The following is a 19562-nucleotide window of genomic DNA, read 5'->3' on the forward strand; positions in this document are numbered from 1 at the left end:
GTATCTATAAAAAAGGCCAAGAGCTGTGGTGGGAGGGCCTCATCCAATCGGCCCAACAATACTTTTCACTTCTGCTTCTCTGGGGTAGTCAGGAGGCACATGACCTGAACCATCTGATGTGAGTTACTCTGCTTGTTCAAAGTTCATTCTACTTGCTGCAGATTAGTGAGGGCGGGCTGTTTTACAGGAGTTTTTACACAGCCGAGTGCAGTAAGCGTCAGTCATGTTTTAACAGGTCTCTGTTCGCCTTTGCTGCTAGGAACATGGACTCAACTGGACTTCCACCAAGTCACTGACCCAATTCCTCCTTAAAAGTGTGGGAAGTCACAGATGGCTCTCGCACTAAGACAGGTAAGAACTTTGGTGGTCTGTCATTGTGTATGTGCAGTATTTTTGAATGAAATGCTGATAAGACTCGTGCATTCCATTCACTTAGACGCCGAAACAGAGGTTTACCACATGAGTGATGTTAAATAATCAGTGCATTTGTGAGGAATAAGAGCTCTCTTTATGTACAGTCTACTTAGACCACTTCCTTTTTTTTCTAAATGGCACGGCTGGTGGTTTCAGAACATTCTGAAAAATGATAATTTAATCAACTAGTCTAGCTCACTTGATAATGCTTGGTATTTTTTTTATGAAATCCACTTTGGGGTTGTGTAATCAAAATGAACATTTCTGGTTATTTTGGGCTTCCGGTTGTGCTAATTGGAATTCAAAGGGTAACAAGTTTTGTGTATATCTGGATGAATGACCACTTTATGTGGCGCATGACTGCCAGTTGAAATAAATAAATTTAAAAAATTGTGTATTTCAAGTGAATGTCCTTAAGTGGAAAGAATTTTTCCTAATGAAATGGAAGGGACTGTTTATTTCCGAATTTCTTTTTTCCCCTCCAGGATGGTGGTGCAAGAAGGGAGAGGGTCAATAAAGAAACAGGTGAACTGAGTGCTTCAGGTGAGATGTCAATCTCTGAGGAGTTGCACGTGAAGAAAGGTGAAGTCTTCTGTCAAGACCCCCTGCCTTCTGACTTGCTACGTGAAAAATTGCACCTACTTGCGATTCAATATTCATGTTTGGAAGATAAAGTTGACATCAGCCTTACAGTGAAGAGGGATGAGGATCTCGTCGGACTCCTGCCTCTCTACATTCAGGTATTACCAACGTCCTTTGTTTGTTAGCTAAATATTTGTCGAACTTCTTTGTGACATTTTAAATGCAATTAATCAACATCATTGCAAAGGTTAAAGTAACAAAGCAGAATTCTGTAATTAGTTCAGATAACATGAGGTGAATGTTTAGCCTTTAGTGATGACATCCCTCAGTCATTAATGTGTATTTATCTTTGCTTAATTGTTACCTTGAATTTCAAAGCCCTGGGTTTTGCCTGACAATTAGTGTGTTAATGTATCGATGGGACAATCTAAACTTAGTGTTTTTATTTTTTTTCTGTGTATAATTTTTTTTACAAAATGGTTGGTGAAAAACAGTAAATATTCTCCTTTTTTAAAATTGCATTTAATTTTGTTTTATTTATTCATTTATTTTCTTTCTTATTAAAAACAAAAAAGAGGCAAATATTTAGTTTATCTTTTACATTTTTTATTTACATTGAAACAAACACTGAAAAACTGTAAATAACCATAAATAAATAACTAAATATATAATATATTTTTATATGAATAAAACAAAATTGTCCATGTCAATTTGTTTTTTAAATAACACATAATATTCTCTTATTTCTGTATTCCTAAATATTTCATTGAACACTAAAGAAATGTATTTTAGTGAGACACACGAGTTACTTTTGTGGGCCACACAAAATTATGTGGCAGGCCGTGTATGGCGTTGAGTATATCACATATGTAATAACGCAAGCCTTTACTTGTTCATGTGTTGTACTGTGTTAATTAACTTACATGTGAGTGAGACTTAATGTGTAAACCTTATGACCAGCATTCAAGGATTTACATAAGAACAGCACACTCAGTGAAATACAATATCCTCTTATGGAAGTGAAAGAGAACAGAGCCTACTGGTTATGTATGTACCGGACCCAAGTAGAGCACCTTTTGTTTAGGTGTAATTTATAAAGTGAATACAGTGGCAGTTTCAATCTTTTCACCCAAAATCAGCTGGGATAGGCTCCGACAACCCTTACGAGGATGTGCAATGCGCAAGATGAATTAATGAATTTCTACATACTCACTTAAATGTAATGTAATTCTATTGTGCTTGGGTCTGACACTGATGAACTCATTGGCAGCCACTGACAGCACTGGTTGTCCATTTTATTCCAAGTGAAATAGTTTGGATGTCCACTAGTGATAAACTCATTCAAAATCAAAGTGAAAAAATGATTGAATGATACACAATTGGGAAGGGCGACAAGCGCCACATTTTTTTACAACCACGTGCATAGCTGGTGGGCATCTTGGGTAGGGCGATCTGTGGTTGGAAATTTACTTTTGAATACTCCGTATCTCGCGGTATTGGCACGTAACTTCTTTTAGTGCCATATCAGTCCTGGTATCGGTGTCGGTGCATCACAAGTTATGAGTATTAAAATGGTTTCTCTTGATTGCAGGTGTGTGAGGATGGTGGAGGACTTGAACAGTTGGACTTAAAGGGACTTGCAGCTTTCACGATTGACGCTGTCATCCATAACATTCACAACCGGCTCGCGGAAAGGCCTGCAGGTAAAGTCCCTTGACACATTGTGATCGCAGGTCTATCGACTTCTTTACTTCTGCTTTTTATCGGTGTTGTCAGTTCCATCCTCACAGCTGTTGTGCATTTCACTATTAAATGCCAGGCAATATCCAAATCATAATATTCCTACTGTATGGGGGTAATCTTAACAAAGTCTTCCCATGAAAAGTGTTTATTTTTAAGTTAATGCAAGATGTTTCCACAGTTTTTTTCCCATTCATTCAATGCTGTTGCGTTGTGTATTCTATTTTATTCTCAAGGTATATTTAATCTTTTGTGTTCTTAGAGGATGCACGTGAGGAAATTGTGAAATTCTTCCAGAGGGAACATGAAGAGACAAACTGTCCGGGATGGCTGTTGCTAAAATCTCTGTTGCTGTTAACTGCTGACAGTTCTGTGAGTTGAATTGACTTCCTTGTTGACTCACAACATCTGATAGAGAGTACCGCATTTTTCAGACTAAGTCGCACTCGCCAAAGAATACACAATGAAGAAGAAAAAACAATCTATAAATCACACTTGAGTATAAGAACTGTGAGGCACACATGGCTGCCGGGCCTGGAATCGACTCAATTAAAATAATTAATCAATTGTCAAATACGTGCACGTAAATGTGAAAATATCAAACTTTTGTACGCTTGTGTTTGTAGGTGGTCATGTCATCAGTAAATCCAGAACTTCCTGCTGTCCTTGTGAAATGTTTGTACCTGCTTGTGTGCATCCCACCAAAGGAGAACTTGACCATGGAAGAGAGCTTTCAGGAGCCTCTAACACAAGTGATTGAGACATTACTTATTTCTCTTACATTAGTAAGAATCAGAATCTTTACTGCATCCAATGAGAATTCCATCCTTTGTTAGGTCCTTCTCCAACTATGTAGGGATCCAGTAAATGTGGAGCAGCTGGTAGAGACTCAGGAGCTGCAGTGCCTTATCATTGGTCTTACATCACTTTGGGACCAGACCAGCGTCTCGTGGAGACATCAGGCCTCCCGCGTCCTTAAGGTGGTTTCTGGTGTAGCCACCAGCAACACTGTACCAAATTTACTCGGTGAGCCAATACTGAACCTAATCTATTCTTCCATTTTACACTCACTATGATTGAATACACCATAGACCAGAGAATGAAGTTATTAATTGGATTTGTGAAGAATTATTTACTCACAGTCATGTTCACTTTGCAATAATTACATTTTACAAAATTGGTACATTCCCACTTTTTAGATAACGGTCTATGGAAAATCATTTTGCCCCAATACGTCACTGTGGTACACGATTTTTTTTTTCTTTCAAAAAATACACAGTCCTAATATTTTATTCCTCATTTATGTATTTTATATTATTAAAGGCCAATGGTGTATCTTAAAATACATTTTCACAGACAGCACAACACATGTAATAACGTAGAATGGTCATTGAATTAGGGCAGTGGGTCTTAACCTGGGTTCGACTCACCATGTCTATTCACAACAACATGCCCCGCTTGATCACTAGCTGCAGATGATCAAGTGACATTGCTTGGCCAATCAGTGCTGCGAGGAATTTATACGTATATCTTGAATTTGAAAAAAAAATCACATTTTATTTTACACTAAAGTAGGGTTCGGTGAAAGCGCATATGAAACTGGTGGGGTTCAGTAGCTCAAACAAGGTTAAGAACCACTGAATTAGGGTCTTTACTGACCTCATCATTAGGTACAGTGGTTAGGTAAAGGTACACTGAATTGCATATATTTGTATATTTTATATTTAGATGAGACAAATGATAGTCAAAATCTCTTGTTCTTTAGGAAAAAACTGCATTCGCATCTGCATTCAAAATCTGTTACGCATCGACTCACAAGTGTCTGGCGTGCTACTAGCGGAGGTGGCCGTGGCTGTATTCAGCTTCATTCGAGACACATATTCTCTCAACCCAGCCCTCTTCACTGAGTTTGACTCTCACAATGGCTATAAGGCCCTGGGGAACATTCTTAAACGGTGAGATGATTTTAAAATACTTCAACCTAATCGGACACCTTTTCTTTTTCCTTTTATCAGATTTCAAAACCACATTAGCTGTAATATGAAATTAAAAAGCTGCAAAAAAACAAACAACAAAAATTATACTGTGATTTACTCTGGTTTGCTCAAAATTATGTATTGCCTTCCATTCCACAAAAGCTGTGAAGCAGGCGTGTCAGAGGAGGAATTCCATTCTGTGGAGGAGCTGCTGGCTCTCATTGCCTCATTTACACTGCTTGGCAAAACAGAGCTCAAAGTGGCTCTTTGTGTCAGCCACCCTCAGCCTCCAGGCTTTAAATTTGAGCCGCCCCTCAACAAAGGTGAGACTAAACAGAAGCATTCCTACTCCTTTGTTATCTCTCAACTCCCTTGCTCAAGATCATCATTGACTGGAGTGCCCGTTTGATTTGTCTTTTACACTGTTGCAACTGCCCACCTTGGCTTCCCATTACCCCCACCAGCACCCCACTGTGGTGTGCAGTGTCCCTCTGCTTAACAAGAAGCTGAGGTGATTATGTCTGAGATGATGAAGTGGCGGCTCCCCCTATAACACTATTAGGATGCTCCACATCTATTCACCACTGGCCCACAGCAAGCGGCCATCTATCATGGATGCACACACACTCCAGATTCAAAACTCAGAAATGTTATGTCTATAATAAACACACACACACACACACAAACACACAAACACACACACTGAGCAGTCATCCATCACATGAAGGAGAAGCTCTCGTTCCAGCAAAGGGATTGCAGAGTCTCGTGTTGATCTTATTTGGTAGTGAAGTAATTCAACTTAAGTGTGAACATGAATTCTATTACTAAGCAGCTCTATATTTACCGACAACACACGCTAGTGTGTTCTATGGCTAATTCGATCACCTTCCATGTTCACATTTTGATATGATGGCACACAAACTATATCAAGGCAAATTATACTCCTTTATGATAGTATTCATAGGTGTTATGATGTTTGTTTTCAATCTATCCTTGTATGTGCAACTTAATTTATTTACAATATCGAGCGTGTGCTTGATGTTAAACGTTCTTTGTGACTTATCGTTTGTGTTTTCTCTATCAAATTGAATGTTATGATTGGATTAACATTTCTCAGCTTCTAGTTTATAAACAAAATAAGTAAAAATGATACCTTTTTTTCAGGTTCATCAGTAAAGAACATGCCTGCCTTCCTTCTGCTGCAGGCCTCCTTGTTGCAATCTGAGGATGCTTTACTGTGCTGCCAGATTCTAAGAACTTTTCAGATGATTTGGGAGAGAGACAAAGTCAATTTCTTTCTCTTGGAGTGGGGCACCCAGACGATGGCCCAACTCGCTGCATGCGTCGGCCGCAAACCGGCAGCCGTCCAAACGATGTTCTTCTCGATGCTTGAGATGGTAAGTCTTCTCATACAATTTTCTATGTATGATTTCTCCTCTACTACCAATCCAATGATGGTTCTGCTATAGGTGATCTTCAAGCTAAACTACATCCCCCATGAACCATTGCGGGTAGTGCTGGGTGTCTTGAAGCAGAGTTGGTCAGGGTCAGTAGCTACATCAGTGACGGGAACACAGTTTGGAGTGGCAACTCTTGCAAGTTTTAACAGGTATGCTGCACTGTAATGAAAAATTCAAGTCAAAATACAAAAGTATAAGGACAAACCAGTTTAGCAAAAGTGGGTAATTCATGTCCAAAAGATCCTACAAAATGGTTCTTTATTTCATGATCATATTTCATCAAGACATTTTGAAAAATAATTTACTTTCAGTCTTTTTTATCAACTTTGTGGGTACAGCATGTTAATTTTGTGTACAAAGAAGAGCGCATGCTTGTCTAACTAAATCTTTTCAGAATGACCAATTAGTTTCTGGGGGACTGTGGAAGTTAATTTGTTAGTGGGGCAATGTATTTGTTAAACACCAAATGCATGCTAGTTTGAAAACCCTATAACACATCTGGATCTGTTTAAAATATCAAAATTTATTTTTAGCAATGTACTCATTGAGGACTTTCTACACTGCAGTTTTTTCACTTCCCTAAATGGTCTTAAGCTTCCTTTAAAATGATACTGTGCTGTACACGCAGTAGTGCAACAGTTTTAAACTACAGCAAACTACATCAACTATCCTAATGAACTTTGAGAATGGGGACAATATGAGATGTTGGTTTCATGTGTAGGATGACAGTGCACAGTGGAATGCTCGCTGAGTTGCTAAGTGACTGGGGCCTTCTGGACCTGTTACTTGGGGAACTTCGAAGGAGGGCAAAAATCATCCGGAAGGCTGGAGTTGTCGCTCCTCTACAGTTAGGTAGGAAAGAAAATATGTGACTCAACCTCTGGTAGGCCTGAGAAACACAATGATTGATCGTTGATTATGATTCTTTTAGCATAGTTTTCAGACAATAAGTCATACTTGTTTCATTATTTGGCTGGGCCTGTGAGCTATACCCACGTGCGACTTATATGTCTTTTACTTTTTTTCAATCTGACGTCAAACATCTTATGTTGTGTTTTTTTTAGACTGTAGTTATAAAAAAACTGGTAATGTTACCTTAAAATATATCTATTGTTCCCCATTTTACTCTTACTTTAACACATAATGTTTGTTCTAGTGTGACTTATAGTCCGAAAAATACAATAACCATACAATTAGAACTCTTCTTGTTTGTCAACTCTGAGAAACTGGTCTTGTGTTCTGTAGATGCTGAGCAGCTGACATGTGTTGAGGACGCAGACCAGTTGCTCACTACTTGTATGCTCCAAGTTGTGTCCGCCCTCACTCTGCGTTCAATCAAAAACACTGGTAAAACAAACACTCAAAAAGTCACAAAATGGCCAACCTATGTTGGTTTGATCTAGTATAAAACACTGATTACTGTATAAGTCATCAACGACAGACTGTCATTCGATGCATGCACTTTATTTTATTTAAATTTAACCGGGAAGTTTGGGTTCTGCTGTCATTCAGTGTTTGACCTGTGTGTTAATTTTGGCATAGACACTTCCCTGCAAACATTTTCTACAGAATGAAAAAAAATAATTCAGTGCATTATTTATTTATTCATTCATCCATTTTCATTTCTGCTCATCCTCACAATCGTCACAAGTGCATGCGCCTATCCCAGCCACCTTTATTCATTCTTTTGTAATACAACCTATGCCTAATTATTTTCTTTGTATGTGCCAGTTGCAGTGCGAGAGCTGGGTATGGTTCCATATATTAAGATCTTTCTGGATCAAGCTCAGTATCGTGGTCCCACACTGTGCATTTTGGAGCATCTCGCTGAGCTGAACCCTGAGGAGTTTATGAGTACTGCCATTGGGGCTCTCTGCTCTTCAACACAACACGAACTGGCTTTAAAGAGGGACCTACTAAAGGTAGGGACGCCCCACATGCACCTAAATATAGTACTACTACATATCCTAAGAATCCTTCTTTGGAGTGATCTCAACATGTCATCGAATCTAATCATAACAAATTGTAATGCGCCTAAAATACAATTAGCAAGTGAATTTATTTTCTTTTCAAGTGGGACGCTGATTAGATTATTGACAAAGCAGATTGATTTGCTGAACCAGGTTTAGCTGTTAACTCTGGATTGATTTGATTACTAGCTCAATTGCACTGTGGACTGCAACTATCTGATCGGGGAATGGGCAGAGATGGCCATAAGTCTGCGTTCCTCTTATAGTGAGCAGGATTACCATTTTTACAGGGAAAGCATGCAAACTTCTCACAGGAAGGCTAGAATCCAACAGGGATTGAACTGTCCATCTGGTAACTGTGAGGCGAAAGCGCTAACCACGTTTGCACCATCCCGACTCATAACCTGATAGTATTTTTTGTTTGTTTCATGCCACTGTTACTTCTTACGTGTGTTTTATTTTGTATAAATTCTATATGAAACCATGACATGACATTTTTATATAAAACTGTAATGTGGTGCATGTTATTTTTATTCTTATAATTGCTCACAAAAAAGCTATTTTTTATATATTATCTTGTATTACGGTCTGAAGGCCTGTCAAGTCCCTGCTTATGTTGTTATAGGTATTTTGAGATATTCTATAACTTTTAACCACTCTGAATTTGTTTGTATTTTTTGTTGTTGTATTTTTCCTATTCTCTTACTCATTGGCTTACATCATGATATGGTATCTTATCATAGATACATTGTCTTGTAATGAACAATGTATCTCAGAATCACAGTTTTTTTGGTGGCGTACACTTGAGTTGGAATTGAGAATTTCATTCTTCACTGAAATTGTGCTCCTTTTTGGTGTTGTGGAAAGCTCACTCTTGGATCGGCCTGTGATCTAATTTGTCTTAACAAGGTTACACACCTACTGTGTGTGTCTGATTTTTATAGATGGCAATGAGAGGTGCTCTTACTTGCAGATATTGTGTGTGTTGGTTGGTGTGTCATTCTTATGCTTGTGTGCTTTTTGTTCTAATTCGGTTAAAGCAGGTGGCAATCAGATTGGCTCTGACCCGGGTTGCCAAGTGTTCAGAGCCATTGTGATTACTCCGGTTTCACTTAATCAGGTTTTCCCTGCGTTGCCCCTAACACTTTACCTACCTGATGGATTAGCTCTCCAAATTGAATCAAGCTAATATGATTTCCTTGACCTCCAAAACTATTACCAGAAATGATTCATGATAGATCTGTATGTTTCATCTATTTTTCATCACATTTTTTTAATTGACTGCAGCCTATTTTGAATTGGTTCTGTTTTTGTGTCAACCAAAATATTTGATCAATTTCTCAGATGCTCTTTATTGTCCAATGTTTCTTCTGTGTCAGTCTATATTAAAGGTGCTGGAGAGCCCAAATAGCTTGGACGCTTTTAGACGGGCTGGCGGTTTCACCGGACTGCTCTCACTCGTACTCGACATGGAGGGTGCTCTGGCCGACCCTCCGCAGGGAGAAGTGTGGCAGTCCATCGGTCATCGATCCTTGCTCGACCTCATTTTTCTCACCCTGCACATCTTGTCATCTGCTGTGCATACGCATGTAGTGAATGCACACTTTTTTCAGACAGGCGGCTTTTACGAAAAGCTGGCTGAAGCCCTTCTCCAGCTGGGCTGTTTTCACACAGATAGAAGCAAGTGGGAGGCAAATGAGGGAGGCTTTACCAGGACTGCAGAAGACCAAGAACCTCTTGGAAGGAACTTCCATCAGTTTGTTGAATTAGCAGAAGAGGCACCTTCACACCACTCTACCCCATCTGCCAAACTATCTGTCACCCTTCAGAGTTGCATTCGACTCGTTTCTTATCTTGATCACTTTGCCACAGGCCTCTACTCCCCCGTAGATTTTCAATTTGGCCTAGAACCTGAGAATGGGTGTCACGGGGACCAAAATAAGCTAAATACGGTATTGTGCCGTGATTACATGGGGTCATCATCCCCTCCAGTCCAGCAGCCAGAAGAGGAAATGCTTGGGACCTGTAGAACCACAGGAACCAACATATCCACTGTTTTAGAGTCCCATTCGAGGTGCTTCTTTAATTAACTTGCCCTACTCGAGTTGTTGCAGGAATTTTCAATATGCGTTAACAAGAATTTCTCTTTGACTTAGAGTAGCTTCACCTATGATCATCTTATCATTCACCCGGGAGCTATTCGAGTCATTGTATCTCTTCTTCCATTCAGCTTTACCCCTGAGGATATTCAGGTAATTGTAACAATGATGTCAAAAGGCCGGCAAAATCTCGGTTAACTTATCCCATTTATTATAAACTAATTAATGAATGTATTTATTTACTTTTTTTAAAATCATGTCTTGTTCAGCTGGCTAGACACAAAGAATTTTGAATGTGAATGTTTTAATGTTTTAGTGTGCCACATGGGAGTTTAGTGTACACACATTGTGGTTGTTCTTATTGTGTTGTTTATCAGGAGATTCATCTTTTTTTTTCAGCTTTCAGGGGAGATCCAGCTTGCAGTGGCAAACCACATTCTGTCAGCTGTCAAAACAGAGCGAAATCGTCAGATCATGTGTGAGGGGGGGCTTGTCTCTACACTCCTGACTCACTGTCAAAGCATACTTTTAAGTCCAAGTGACCCGTTACATCTAACTGTTACACGAATCCTGGAGAAGCTCTCATCCCAGGCCATTACACTGTCAGACTTCAGGTTAGATATGTTTACTCTGAAATAAAAAAAAACATTTCCCTCAACAATTATCAAGACAATATTTGATCAATTTGTTTCTGTTCTTTTCAGAAAGTTTCTGTGTCTAGCAGATCCTCTTATGTGCTTAGCAGCCAAAGCTGGAGTTCCTTCAAAACCAAAGTGTTCCGCAACAGGAGAGGCAGCAGGTAGAGATTTTTTGTGAAAATGCCAATGTATTTGTTTTATGTCAATAGTACAGCTGAAATTCACCGATTACAGATTTTCTCAAACATTTAATTAACCCTTTAACATTCATCATTCCCCAATTATGTGAAGTGAAGTTTGCTCTTTTGTTTTGATCACATTTTCTTCCCCTAAATTAGTGTTCACATGGACTATGGCATGACTCCACAGTATATATATATATATATATATATATATATATATATATATATATATATATATATATATATATATATATATATATATATATATATATATATATATATATATATATATATATATATATATATATATACCAAAGTGACTTGCTCAGCCAGTTCCTTTTGTTTTTATGCATTTGGCATTTGATAGATTGGATTTTTTATTCGGGCATCGTTATTAAAAAATAAACAATGGAATCACATGACAATATTTTTAACTGTAACGTAATATATAAATCGAATAATTAATCAGCCTCATGGGCCACACCAAAACATGTTGAAAATTAGTAGGTAAAAGTCAAGACTTTATTTAAATCTCCACCTTTAATAGAAAAGTTCACTGTCAACACTTGACTATACATTATTTTATAGCAATATGGCATAACTTTAATGTAGAAAATATTACTGCAGAATAACATAATTTATGCTAGAGTTTCTGCACTCCAAAAGTGATGTATTGTAGAACTATATTCACCAAGAAAATCCTCATTTTTACTTTTTAAAACTTCATTATTAGATAAAAGAAAATGTCCTATGTTTACATTTTCAAACATTAACAGCAGATTATTGTTTGCGTGGTTTCCTTCAGATCTCAGCACAAAGGAAGGCATGATGACAGAGTCATCAGCGAAGACGGAAAATCAGAGATTCAGCTTGTTACAATCCATTTGCAGCAAATCATCTGCTGGTTCCACCATTCCTTCCCACCAGATCATCAGCATGGTGTCCATGACATCGCCTCGCACCTTTCGCCCACATCGGACCTCTGTCACGCCGGCCTTTGTGGAGTTTGACATGAGTGAGAGCGGCTATGGGTGAGTCATTGGTTGCACTATTTTTGATGAATTTTAGATAAAATTTGTCAGAATAAGTGAAGGAAATTGAATTCTGCTACTTTGTTTTGCTGTACAGTTGCCTTTTCCTGCCCTCCCTGGCTACAGTGAAGGGAGTGACAGCCGATTGTATCTCAACTGGTGGAATCGGAGGAAGTAAGAGTTCAAATGTCTAAAATATGTATAAATACATCTAAACAAGATGTCATATCACTTCTTTGTCTATCTCCTTAGACTGCCGGGATTTCCCCCCCACAGCTGGTCTTTCCTTTTCATGCTGGTTTCAGATCAAGAAGTTTAGTTCAGCGTGTGATTCCCACCCGATCCGACTCCTGACAGTTGTGCGGCACATGTCACGGACGGAGCAACAATACATTTGCTTGTCTGTCTCATTCTCGGCCTATGATGGCTGTTTAGTTCTCTCCACAGAGGAAGAAGCCTTTACTTACTTGGGTAAGAATGATACAAATTTGGGCCATTTGTAACTATAGTTTGGCTAGCCGTATAAACATTACACTATCAACTCTGTACCTGGACAGACATGATGGAATCTGAAGTGAGCACACCGACCTCTTTGCCTACATCTCTGAGGTTCCGTTGCTCCAACTTGCTGGTCCCATCTCAGTGGCATCATCTTGTTGTCGTCATGGCCAAAGATGTAAAGAAGAGCTGCGTCGCTTCTGCCTACTTCGATGGAAAAGTACTAGGAACAGGAAAGGTTCGACATCTTGAGAGATCCACTGTACCGTATATAGAGTTGATATCAATTGAACCAAAGCAAACTACTGTATCTTTCCAATCAGATGAAGTATGTTCAGCCATTTCCTGGCAAGTGTGCCTCCATGGACCCCACGGCTGTTATTGACATTTATGCTTTTATTGGGACACCCACACTTTGGAAGGACCATGCTGCTTTAGTATGGCGCGTCGGACCAACTTACCTTTTTGAGAAGGCTTTGAGCCATGAGAGTGTGGGTGTCATATACACTCAAGGCACTGCCTATCTGGGCAATTTTCTGGTTTTGTGCAACAAAGGCAAGTCTATGGCATTTGTATCATTTTACTATTGGACTTCTTTCTTGATGAACTCATTGGTTGCTATTGACGCTGGGGGATATACAACTCATTTTAATTTGGAGGACTGGCAGTCAAAATGGATTTGATGTATGTTGCCGTCAATGGTAAGGAAACATCCTACCAAAGTCCCCTGGATGTTTAGTAGAATAGGAGAATTTTTCTCATTACGTTAAAACACCCTTAACATATGTTTTCTTTTAGTTAATGTAAAGATATTAGCATTATTTGGGCTACACCGTTTATTTTGCATAATAAAGTGAACAATCTTGGGGGGTGGGAGGTGAGATTATATTTTTATTGCACAAATGTCCCATATAATGATTTGTTTTTTTTTAGGTACAGAACCAGAGTCTTTCCCTCTCAGGTTGGTCCCCGAAGAGAGGATCATGTTTGGCATCAATCCTGTAGTTTCCACATTGACAACAGTTGCTCACATAAAACAGAACTACAATGAGGTAGACTCCAGATTAATTGCCAAAGAGGTGCGACCAGACTACCGTACGTTACACATTTGGTTTTTCCGTGCATTATAAAAGTTATCTATCTAACTCTAGCTAGGGATAACATCAAGAGACCAGTCCACTCCTGTGTTCCTGGCTCATAACATCAGTCAGCACCTGAGTGGAACCGCACGCACTATTGGGGCAGCATTGATTGGCCATTTTGGTGAGCCATGAAAGTATTCATTTAAATGTGATGTTTTCTGAAAACCCGCAAGTCCATTTTTAAGAATGTTACCACTATAGGTGTCCGCACATTCATCCCCAAAAGTGCCGCTGATGGGTTTCTGTATGTGGGAGGGCCTGCAGTTGTTCTCAGCTTAATTGCAATGGCAGCAGATGACATCTCCTTATATGCAGCGGTTAAAGTTCTTCTCTCTGTTCTGGAAACAAATACTGCCATGCAGCTCGAAATGAACCGCATGGGTGGTTACAAGGTCTGTTCCATATCACAAAAGGAGTGACATTTAAAAATAGATTTTTTTACATATAGTGATTTAACATTTTTCAGTTGCTATCTTTCTTGCTGAAAATGAAGAGTAACATGGTCAGCCACAGAACCTTTCAATTGATTCTGTACCTTTCGAGTTCCATAGAGCTGAGTTGTAGCTCGGACTGTCTCCCGAACAAAGCTGCTTTTCAGGCACTGCTGTTGGATCAGGAGGTGTGTTTTCAAACAACGTCATTTAAATAGTCCTATTTGTCTATGTTTCAAGGGACTGTTTTACTAATTTAGTACACGCGTTGTCTTGTCAGGTCTGGAGGAACACTTCTGAAAATCTGGATCTCTCAGTCCTGAGCCACTTTGCTGAAATCTTGAACTCCTCAAGGTAGTTCCCATAGTCACCTCAGAATGTTACAAGATAATGCATCTTCAACCAAATCTATTATTTACTCACATGACATCACATTATGCAACGACTGCACACTAAAATAAAGAGTCTCTTGTTTGGGATAGACATCTGACCGTGTCAACATTGTCCACATTTCGCAGAACCCTGTCATCAGTATTACGCTTATGCTTCATGGGAAGTCCAAGAGAAATAGTTTTACTGTCTAGAAGAGCATGGACTGAGTTGAATAAAATTTACTGCCCAAAAATTGATTGTAATAGATATTCTCTGTGTCCTCAGCAATGAGAACGGGATTGCAAAGATCATGCACAGAATGGGCGTGTTACCATATCTGCTTTTTGAGCTGTGTGAGCCTGCTGTGACCTACCAGAAAGTCAGACTTGTTTGTTCTGTCATCACGTGTCTCCTTAAGGCTCACCTCACTCCTCTGGATATAAGCAGGTACTACCAGAACACATGCTGACTGGCTTCTTTTCCAAATTAATATTTCAAGTGGTCATCATTTTTTAGGTTTTGTAAAGAATGACATCATACTGTACATCATATGTAATATATATATATATATATATATATATATATATATATATATATATATATATATATATATATATACACTTAATATCCATAAATTGTCACTCAACCGATGACTCTTTAGAAATTATTGTTTTAGCAGCAGAAGAAGACATGATTAAGTTTAAGTCACTGTTTGAAGGTCATGTGGAACCACTTTTCAATTTTAAAAACTATGTTTGAGGAAAAATGCTGAAAACCTGCAATTTACTGTTTAATTGCTTAGTCAGAGTAATAAACTCTTTCTTACTTCCTGAGCTGGCAAGATTTTGTCCCTGGGCATGAATGAAGGATTCATTGACGTCACATATACTCCCAAAATAACACAAACTATTAAAAGGCATCATTGACTATATTCTGCATAATTGAGTGGTTGTTGTTTTTTGTCATAAGGACAATCAACCACTTTATCACGTGACTATTGGACAAACTATGCAAGTAACCATTTAGAGATAATAGTTATTTGTGCATAAATTTTCTTGGTTTATGAGAAAATCTTGTATGTGAATACAGGACAGTAGTAGTAAATGTTTATCACTTGAAACACGCTTCTATTTTCTCTTGTGGTGTAGAAGGTTGGATATCCTTGATTATTTGAGACAAATAGCTAGCTGTTCCTTTTAATATTTCATAGCCGGTCTGTGTGAAAATGGTTTGCATATTTTTTTGCCAGACTTGGCCTCTTCCTGATCTACACGCTACCGCCTCTTTGTAATGCGGGTGAAAATCAAGCAATTTTTGACTGCGATCTTTCCCAAGATTCTAAAGGTAACATGTTCATGACATGCACTTTTTAGCTTTTCATTTATACAAAGCAAAAAAGTAATCCTCCAGATATCTAACCCACCCAAATTGTCTCAGTTCGGAGTTCTGCTCCTGCCAGCCTCATCTGGATGCGCAACCAGCTGTTACTTGTTCTTTGTGACATCCTTGGCTTAGACAGCCTTCTGATCAAAGAGTAGGTTCCATGTGTTACTGCTTTGCAAACCCAAGAAGGATGCAATCAAATTTGCTATAATGTCACGGAAGAAAACAACATGTGCTGTCTTTTTCTCTCTAAGTAAGCAGAATGTTATTTTTGAAGCCCTGGGAAGCGATTGGGTCCTATTCTTTCTAAAGCCACATCTTCATTCCTCCACTGTGAAACTGGGTCTCATCCTTCTCACAAATTTCCTGTCCTGCTCAACACAGCAAAGTAACTTCAAGGAGGCTGTGTTTCCTGGAAGTCTCATAAGCAACATGAAGGCGCCTTTTGTCGCTTTGGGTACACATTAGTTCAATAATTGCTTGGAATTTAATGTATGTGGCAAATAGATTTTTTTTAAATTTAGGAATGTGTGTGAGCCACCATCACCAAAAAAACATGCATAGTATAGAGTTGTTGAACACTCTAAATTGTCCCGAGGAATTAGTGTAAGCATGAATGTTTGTCTGCCTTTTTGTGACCTGCGATTGGGTTTCAACCAATTAAGAGAATGTCCCGTGCCTACTGTCCATAGTTAGCTGGGATAGGCTCCAGCAACCCCCGTGACGGAAAATAAATGAATGATTGGCAAACCACTAATAAATTTAGTGAAATTTCATGGATTAATGAATGAATTCTGGAATTCCATTCTGCTTAGAGTTGCAGAGTGCTGAAGCCTCAGATCGCCAGCCAATCGCAGGGCACTAGGAGATGGACAATCATTCACACTCACACTCATACCCAAGGACAATTTATAGTGTTTCACCAATCTCCCTTGCATTTTTTTTGTTGGATGTGGGAGAAAACTAGAATGCCTAGAGAAAATCCACGTAAGCCCGGGGAGAACATGCAAAGTCCACACAGGCTGTGTGGCGTTTTTATGTTGCACCCTAACCAACATTGAAGTCTTGATATCAGAACTGTAAGACGGACGTGCTATCCAATCGCACCGTTCCACCCCAATTTCAATTGAATATTTCAAAATCAACAGTTTTGTAGCATGAATAGTATGTTTGATAAAGTATAATGGATTTTTTCTTTTTGTTTCTCTGCCAAAGCGTTTGTAAATATGTCATCTCAAATCTGGACTTCATCCCCCTTTTTTGCTATCCCACAGACAATCTACGTGCGCATTCTTGGTCATATGACTGTGCCACTGGTACATGCCCTGGTTTTGATGTACTCCGAGGTCTTCTGGTCCAAAATGTTCAGCTGCCGCAAGTCTATGAAGCTCTGGCTGCTTTGATGCTGGGAAGGACAGTCAGCCACTCTGCAAATGGAGAGGTGGGCAGGGCAGCCATTTAAAAAAAAATTGATATGAATGGGGAAGTCCACTGTTTAAAATATCTGCATCACAGTCACAGCTTTGGGGATGGATGAGTTGTTCATGTATGTTTATTTTTATTGATGACATGCAAATGTGGTCACACGTAACCTGCAGGAAAACTTGGATGAATCTCTTCAGTCGTTGATTGACACCCAATCAGACAATCCTGCCCCACAGCTATGTATGGAGGCTGCAACATTAATACTCGGACTGGTTAAAATAATTATCACGCAGGTAAAAACAAAGTGCTCAATTGTTTGCACCTTGTGAATGACATTTTAAATAGAATCACTGACAGTCTGTCATTCTTTCGAATCAAGCATCGACCGGACACAAATGCATCATGGGAGTTGCATCTTCCTGCAAGCGTGATGCGATTCTTCAGCAGGCTTCACAAGCTACGACCACGAGACCCACTGTGGGCTTCCACGGAGTTCCTGCAATCACTTGTTGATGTTCTTTTCCCCTTGCAAAGTGCTGAGGTTTGCACCCTAAATTGACCTTTTTTCCTTACTTTTTCCGTGGTCTTCCTTTGCCTTATTATGGTTTTTTTTTTCTTCCCCAGGGGGCTCATGTGCCTAGTATAATAAGAAAATTTGATGATGATCACAGGATTCATTCACCCAGGAAGCCAGTATGTGACTTTCTCCGTGTTCTGTTGATGGACAGTCTTCTAAACGTCTCAGGCAACACTAACACACATCCTTTAGTGTTACTGGTGGAGGTAAATAAACATGGGAATTATTATTTTGTAAGGTACATAGATTCATAGATTCAGGTTCATTCCAGGTTAGAGCGTCAGTTGGCCTCACAGTTCTGGGGTCGAGGGTTCGATCCCAGGTGGGTCCTCAGTAGTGTGTGGAGTTTGCATGTTCTCCCTGGACTTGCGTGGGTTTTCTTCGGGTATTGCTGTTTCCTCCCACATCCCAAAAACATGCCTGCGAGGCTGGTTGAACACTCTAAATTGCCCCAGCTATGATTGGTTGTCGGTCTCATTGTGCCCTGCGATTGGCTAGCCATCGATTCAGATTGTCCCCGCCTGGTGCCCATAGTTAGCTGGGATAGGCTTGAGCACCCCCCTTAGGATAAGGAGTTCTGAAAATGAATGAATAAATTATTGAAATTTTCATATCAGGGCGGCCCGGCGGCGCAAGTGGTTAGCGCATCGGTCTCACAGTTCTGAGGTCCAGGGTTCAAATCCAGAGCGCTCATCCTGTGTGGAGTTTGCATGTTCTCCCTGGGCCTGCTTGGGTTTTCTCCGGGTACTCTGGTTTCCTCTCACATTCCAAAAACATGCATGGTAGCCCCTGAGGTGTAAGTGTGAATGGTTATCCTTCTCCTAGTGATCTGCGATCGGCTGCCCACCGATTCAGGGTGTCCCCTGCCTCCACCTCGAAGTCAGCTGGGATAGCCAGCAGCACCCCCCGTGACCCTTGTAAGGATAAGCGGCTCAGAAAATGAATGAATGAATGTTCATATCATTACTGAGTATGTGTACTGTACACAGTGTACGCCTTTTGTTGCATTTTGACCCTGCAGACCCATGACTTCTCCAGAAGGTGCCACTATTTGCTTAATTACCAAATAAATACTGCAGACTGATGCAGATTTAGATACAATTAGAGGAATAACGACTGTGTGGAGTGTTTTTCCAGGTCTCATGTTGCAGGTTCAAGTTCTAAAATATAATAATACTCATAAATATTAAAGTTCTGCCCAGATGGAGCTTCAATGGAGCAGAGGCAGAGTTTCCAGACTGAGCTGCTGGAGTTCATCATGGACATCATCACTGTGCTCAGCAAGGATAAAGAAAACAACACTCACCTTTCATCACAACGTAATATGATCGTATTAATTATTTCTCTTTCTAATTGTGTCTGTTTCTTCCTCTATTATTGCATTATACTCAAATGTAATATGCTTTCGCAATGCTGTGTATCATTAAGGTTCGGAAGGCGAGAGACCTGCAGGCCAGATGTGCACATTGATTGGCAATGTGTTGCTCTTCAGTAAGATTCTGGTACAGGCACTTTACAACGGAACATTCCTGGGGGCCCCCGAAAGTTTGCTTAACTTCCTTGCAGATCAGATAGTAGTGGTGAGAGGAGCACTTCTGCTTTTTTTAACACAAACACACGGTTGTGGAGCGTTTAAGGCAGG

The 19562-nt window shown here is 39.6% G+C and overlaps 1 protein-coding gene across 1 annotated transcript in view; it reads left to right on the top strand.

The window, feature by feature from the left end:
* The first annotated feature begins 225 nt into the window (after nt 1-225).
* wdfy4 (WDFY family member 4) overlaps nt 226-19562 on the top strand; it is a 44912-nt gene continuing 25575 nt past the window's right edge. Inside the window, 37 exon segments of the mRNA XM_077613617.1 lie at nt 226-351; nt 900-1154; nt 2588-2699; nt 2999-3108; nt 3363-3488; nt 3573-3762; nt 4502-4691; nt 4875-5035; nt 5877-6109; nt 6182-6321; nt 6894-7024; nt 7418-7519; nt 7904-8094; nt 9522-10216; nt 10304-10394; nt 10641-10855; nt 10946-11040; nt 11867-12092; nt 12190-12266; nt 12345-12563; nt 12650-12828; nt 12914-13145; nt 13524-13669; nt 13742-13853; nt 13934-14124; nt 14199-14351; nt 14444-14517; nt 14821-14982; nt 15785-15879; nt 15973-16069; nt 16173-16375; nt 17193-17359; nt 17517-17636; nt 17723-17884; nt 17968-18126; nt 19113-19239; nt 19349-19500. Coding sequence (XP_077469743.1) covers nt 331-351; nt 900-1154; nt 2588-2699; nt 2999-3108; nt 3363-3488; nt 3573-3762; nt 4502-4691; nt 4875-5035; nt 5877-6109; nt 6182-6321; nt 6894-7024; nt 7418-7519; nt 7904-8094; nt 9522-10216; nt 10304-10394; nt 10641-10855; nt 10946-11040; nt 11867-12092; nt 12190-12266; nt 12345-12563; nt 12650-12828; nt 12914-13145; nt 13524-13669; nt 13742-13853; nt 13934-14124; nt 14199-14351; nt 14444-14517; nt 14821-14982; nt 15785-15879; nt 15973-16069; nt 16173-16375; nt 17193-17359; nt 17517-17636; nt 17723-17884; nt 17968-18126; nt 19113-19239; nt 19349-19500 — 6111 coding nt within the window. The 5' untranslated portion in view covers nt 226-330.

Source organism: Stigmatopora argus, chromosome 11 (genome assembly GCF_051989625.1).
Source record: "Stigmatopora argus isolate UIUO_Sarg chromosome 11, RoL_Sarg_1.0, whole genome shotgun sequence".
Lineage (NCBI taxonomy): Eukaryota > Metazoa > Chordata > Actinopteri > Syngnathiformes > Syngnathidae > Stigmatopora > Stigmatopora argus.